This window comes from Tuber melanosporum (assembly GCF_000151645.1).
Source record: "Tuber melanosporum whole genome shotgun sequence assembly, scaffold_245, strain Mel28".
NCBI classification, from domain to species: domain Eukaryota; kingdom Fungi; phylum Ascomycota; class Pezizomycetes; order Pezizales; family Tuberaceae; genus Tuber; species Tuber melanosporum.
Genome location: NW_003298914.1, coordinates 98,567 through 103,185, shown reverse-complemented (window position 1 = coordinate 103,185; position 4,619 = coordinate 98,567). Strand labels below are relative to the sequence as shown.

The window sequence follows — 4,619 nt, the reverse complement described above, 5'->3', positions numbered from 1 at the left end:
AGGAAGGGTCTTCTGTATGGCTTTGGACTTCGTGATTGCTGACATTATGGGCGAGGAAAAACAAGGCAATCAATCTTATCCAAATTCACGTGACTTATGACTAATTCCGGCGACATGAGTAGATAGTGCTGGCGAGCGGTTCTCCACCTTCGGCAGGCATGTTTCAGCATACCTATGATACCTCCACTCCCATATTGAAACGCACCGTACAATGTCGGCGGCCCTCTATTTGCGATGAATGAAAGAAATACCGTACCATGTGACCAGCTGGCCCACCTGTAGTGTATCCATTCGTTACGATATTAGCCAATACGCAACTAGAAAGGCCCACCCCCCACCTAATCCAGAACTCCCCACAAGCAGCATCCTTCACCCAGCTTACCACGCAGCACCATACGACATCACTTCAAGTCCTAGACTAAACACCATGAATATCCATTCCCCAGACTGATTATCTTACAAACACCCTCCCCTCCTTTCCCCCCAATCTACCAATCCACATCGCATACCATACCATGCAAGCATACAAACCATTCCTCATAACACTATGCTATAATCGGAATTACAAAAACGAAAGCAAATGGTCTAGCAAAGTCTAGCTGGACAGCAAATACTAAAAAAACCAGCCATACTCTGTTGATACCAACTGAAGGACGGTGGGAGAGGGAAGGAAGATATGTAATATAATGCAGTTAAAAGTCATATGGAAATCTTTTTGAAAAATAGCTTAGCGTGAAAAGAGTGAAAAGATGGATATAAAAAGAAGCGGGAGGGAAGGAAGGAGCAAATTCCAACCGTTATCCATAATTAATAGCGGGCAGAAGAGGGGGATGATGAAAGATTTTCGTGCGAATAGAAAGCAAATCGATACGCCACCCACCAGCCCGCACGACACACGAGCAAGATAAAAACAAAAAAACACCGCCACAATGAGAGAAGAAAAAGGAAAAGGGAATAGAAAAGAAAAACCCCCCAGAACCAAAGCCAAAGTACCCACCAACAAACCAATCAACCGATCCCCCCAGCAGTTTATTTATTTTACCTACCCGGCCAACTCCATAAAGAACTAATCACAAAGTTAACCCAATCGCACAGGAAATAGGTGGATCATCTCCGCAGTAAACGCTCGCCAGGCAATGGCGTGCGTCCGAGTGAACCGCCTTGCTGCACGCTATCCAAGTCCACACTCTCTCTCAGCCCCCGGGTCAGCCTACGATTCCCAGCACGTCCCAGACTGCCGCTGCGATATCTCGCAGCGCCATAGTCCGAGTCGGCGGCTGCGGTGGCTACCAAGCGTTCGTTTGTAGAATTGGTGGCTTCGAAAGAGCCATTGGGGCGATCAGCGACGTCGGAGCGGTCGACGGTGGCGCTGAAGTAGCGTCGGTTGCCATGGAGGATTGGGGATGGGAGGGCGGCACCGTTGGTGACGTAATGTGGCCTCCGGTGGGACATCTCAGGCCCGGGTGATCGCTCAGGGGTTAGGCTCATGTGACGGCTGATTGGGTAGTTGCGGTGCCGGTGGCCCATAATGTCTGTTGCTGCGCGTGAAGGGGAGCGGAAGCCTTCATGACCTTCGTCGTCGTCTAGCATTTGGCGGGTTTTGAGAAGCAAGGAGTTTCGGGGGCGTAGAAGGCCCGGGGTTGAGGGGGTCTCTTGGTCTACAAATAGGGAAAGCCTTGGGCTCGAGTTGTAACCGGCTGCCGTAGATATTGAAGCGATGCTTCCTTTTCGTTCGGAGAGTCTCCCGAGCCCACGGTGACTGCCCACTGAACTGTCCCGACCCAGGATGCTCTCCCGCCCCCCTAGTACGCTCTCACGGCCGAGGACGCTCTCACGCCCCAGTATGCTCTCCCTTCCAAGTGCACTCTCCCGGCCTAGGATACATTCTCGACCAAGGGCCGTGTCCCTGCTAATTGGCCGAGCGCCATGGACATGTTGAGCAACATGATGTGAGTAGTTTGTCACGCCTAGGGAAGACCGGTTCTCGGTGAGGGCAATGCACAACTCGGTCAGACTTCGACAAACACTATCGGCCTTGCGCCGCATCTGTCTATCGACAACAGCCCCTGGAGGTCCACTACCCACGGGGGCGGTGCAGCCGACCACATTTGCCAATGCAACAGCATCGGCGGCAGCAGCTTCCAAGTATCTGAAAACGTCTGGGGGTATCAGTGGCTTCGACTTGGTCAGAGCAGCACGCAATAGCGGGTGCGAGTTGGGTGAGGGGTGACTAATTGTTGAGTTGGGGGGGGAGATTCCAATACCGGAAGGGTTGTTTTGATGCCGAGGTGATGATGAAATTGTGGTAACGGTGGTTGTGGCTGTCCTCGGTCGTTCCCCCGATGAACTGTATGTGTTGCCCGCCGCTCCAACCCCCGATGCAGGAATTCGCCCAGTCAATTCCAGTCTTCGTATTCTTGATTTTAAATCATCTAGTTCATCCCATACAGTCGATGGCGCGGTGGTCGATACCGATGAGGAATCCTCTTGTCCCCCAATCCCGCTACTGGCGCCCCCACTGTGTTCCATTCTGCTGGCCGCACCGGAGGAATCTGTTTGGTCATGGTCAATTACAGATCCGGGGGATTGGTCGGTTGCATTGGGTGAGGAGTGCAGCGATTGTGGAGCAATGCCATTGGTAAACCCGTTGCGTGATCTCATGCCGGGTTCAGCCATTGAAAAGCTCCTAGTGTGAGTGGAAGACGCGGGGGACTGATCGCGCCTGAGCACGTTGCTAAGTGGTCGAACAAACGATGCCCGTGGGGTGACAATCCTCTGGTCAACCAAATTATCCGTAGTCCCTGACATCCTACGGTCGCGATAGCGTGTCGCGGGAGTTGGGGCTCTAGGGTCATGCCAAATTTCATCACGAGGACCGACCGGAGAACCACGATTGCCCGGCGAACGCGTTTGCGATGCGCGTAATGGTGAGGATGAGAAGGTATCGGCAGGAAGTGAAGACCGATGATGCGCATGATGAGCCAACCGCGCCTGTGAAATTGTCAACAAACATTATCTCCCCAAGTGCCCAGGCCCTAGAAGGCTTCAAAAAAACCCAAACCAAATAGCTCAAGGATTTTTATCGAATCATGGTGAATGAAAGGGTAAAAGGAAACGCACCCGAGGCCTCGGCCCATTACTATTTTCGTTTTGACCCGCGGCAGAATTCAATCTCGCGAGATTGAGGAATAAATCTTCCGTGCCAGGCTCTCCATCCAGGCCCCCATCACCCGCGAATTCGGAAGCCCCACTCTGTAAATCTTCCAAACCCCGTATTGTTTGTCCACTATCCCGCCCGGTATCATCTTCGTCATCATCCCCATTACTACCGGTCTGGTCCGGCTCTAGCGAACCCGTCCTCGAGGTCGATTGCTCGCCCTGTACCCGCCCCTTCAAACTTCCTCTCCTTGACAAATGTGAAATGGTGCTGCTACTAGTGCTACTCCGATCACCAGTTGTACCATTAACCGGAAGAGCAACCCCTCCCCTATGTACATTTCCTCCACCAACTCCCAATCCCACATTGTGTGGTGAAAAGTGATTATCCATTGCGATATTCCGTCGATAAGCGAGTGAAGGTGGTGGTCCGGATGTTGTTGCTATACCATTACTACTAAAGCGCGCAGGCGCCCTTTTCCCGGACGATGTGGCTGACGGGGGTGAAGAGTGGGAGGTCGCAGGACGTGAGACGAGTAAAACCGGAGATGCAAGTTTTGGTTGCGAGGGGATAAAGGAAGCGGGGGGAGGGGGGGGGTTAACAATGACCGAAGTGTGACGGCGATGGGTACGGGTCACAGCGGGAGATGGCGGGAGTGTTGTTGTCTTAGGGTGTTTTTGCGACGACGGCGCCGAAGGGGTAGAAGAAGCAGGCTTCCGAACGTCGCGCTGAGGGAGCGGGTGATGAAGACTACCAGTACGGGTTCGACCAGTACCGGTAATGTTAAGGTTTTGCTGGTTTTGTTTGACGGTGATATGCCTGTCTCTCCTCGCGCTATCTCTTCCTTGCCGATTACCTGTACCATTAATAGGAGCGGAAAAAGTGCCAGTGTCGTTGACGCCGCCGTTACTGTTGTTCTGATGATGGGAGGAAGAGGGACGATCTTCGGTTCTGCGCTGGGACATTATCGCTGCTGCTACCGCCAGTCGCTGACCTCACCACCATCGATTCTTGTAAATTCAAGGTGGAAGACCTAATGATCGAAGGGACAGAGGGGCGGGGGGAGGGGGCGTTAATGCGTATGGAATATTAAAAAATACAAAATAAGGGCGATAAAAATCTTGAACCACTTCCTCCTCACAATTAACCCCCCCTCTACGTGTCCTAATCGATCAATAAAATGAAATAACCAGATTGAAAGATAATAAATTCCTGTTAAAAGGCAATAGAGCAGGCAGATAGTAGCGTCGGTAACCTCGATTTCACCGTAAAGCAAGGCTGTATTGTAATTCCCTCCCTCAGCTCCAACAAGAATTGCTGAATCCTGCCCGCCGGGAAGCTAGCACTCCCGGTAAACTAGACTGCTTGGTTCTGTCCGGGTGGTCTTAACTCTCCTCCTGGATCCTTCCCCTGCATCCAGCGTTTCCAACAGAAGCTTCCCGTCACGCAGTCCAATTCCCAA

General features: G+C 52.2%; 1 protein-coding gene; it reads right to left on the bottom strand.

Annotated features, from left to right (window-relative positions):
* Positions 1-418: 418 nt before the first annotated feature.
* Positions 419-4,122, bottom strand: GSTUM_00001012001 (uncharacterized protein; the record flags this gene model as incomplete). XM_002838370.2 has 2 exons in its annotated part: positions 419-2,991; positions 3,121-4,122. The coding sequence occupies 2 exons, from the start codon at positions 4,120-4,122 to the stop codon at positions 1,108-1,110; spliced, it is 2,886 nt and encodes a 961-aa protein (XP_002838416.1). The 3' UTR covers positions 419-1,107.
* Between the last annotated feature and the right edge of the window lie 497 nt (positions 4,123-4,619).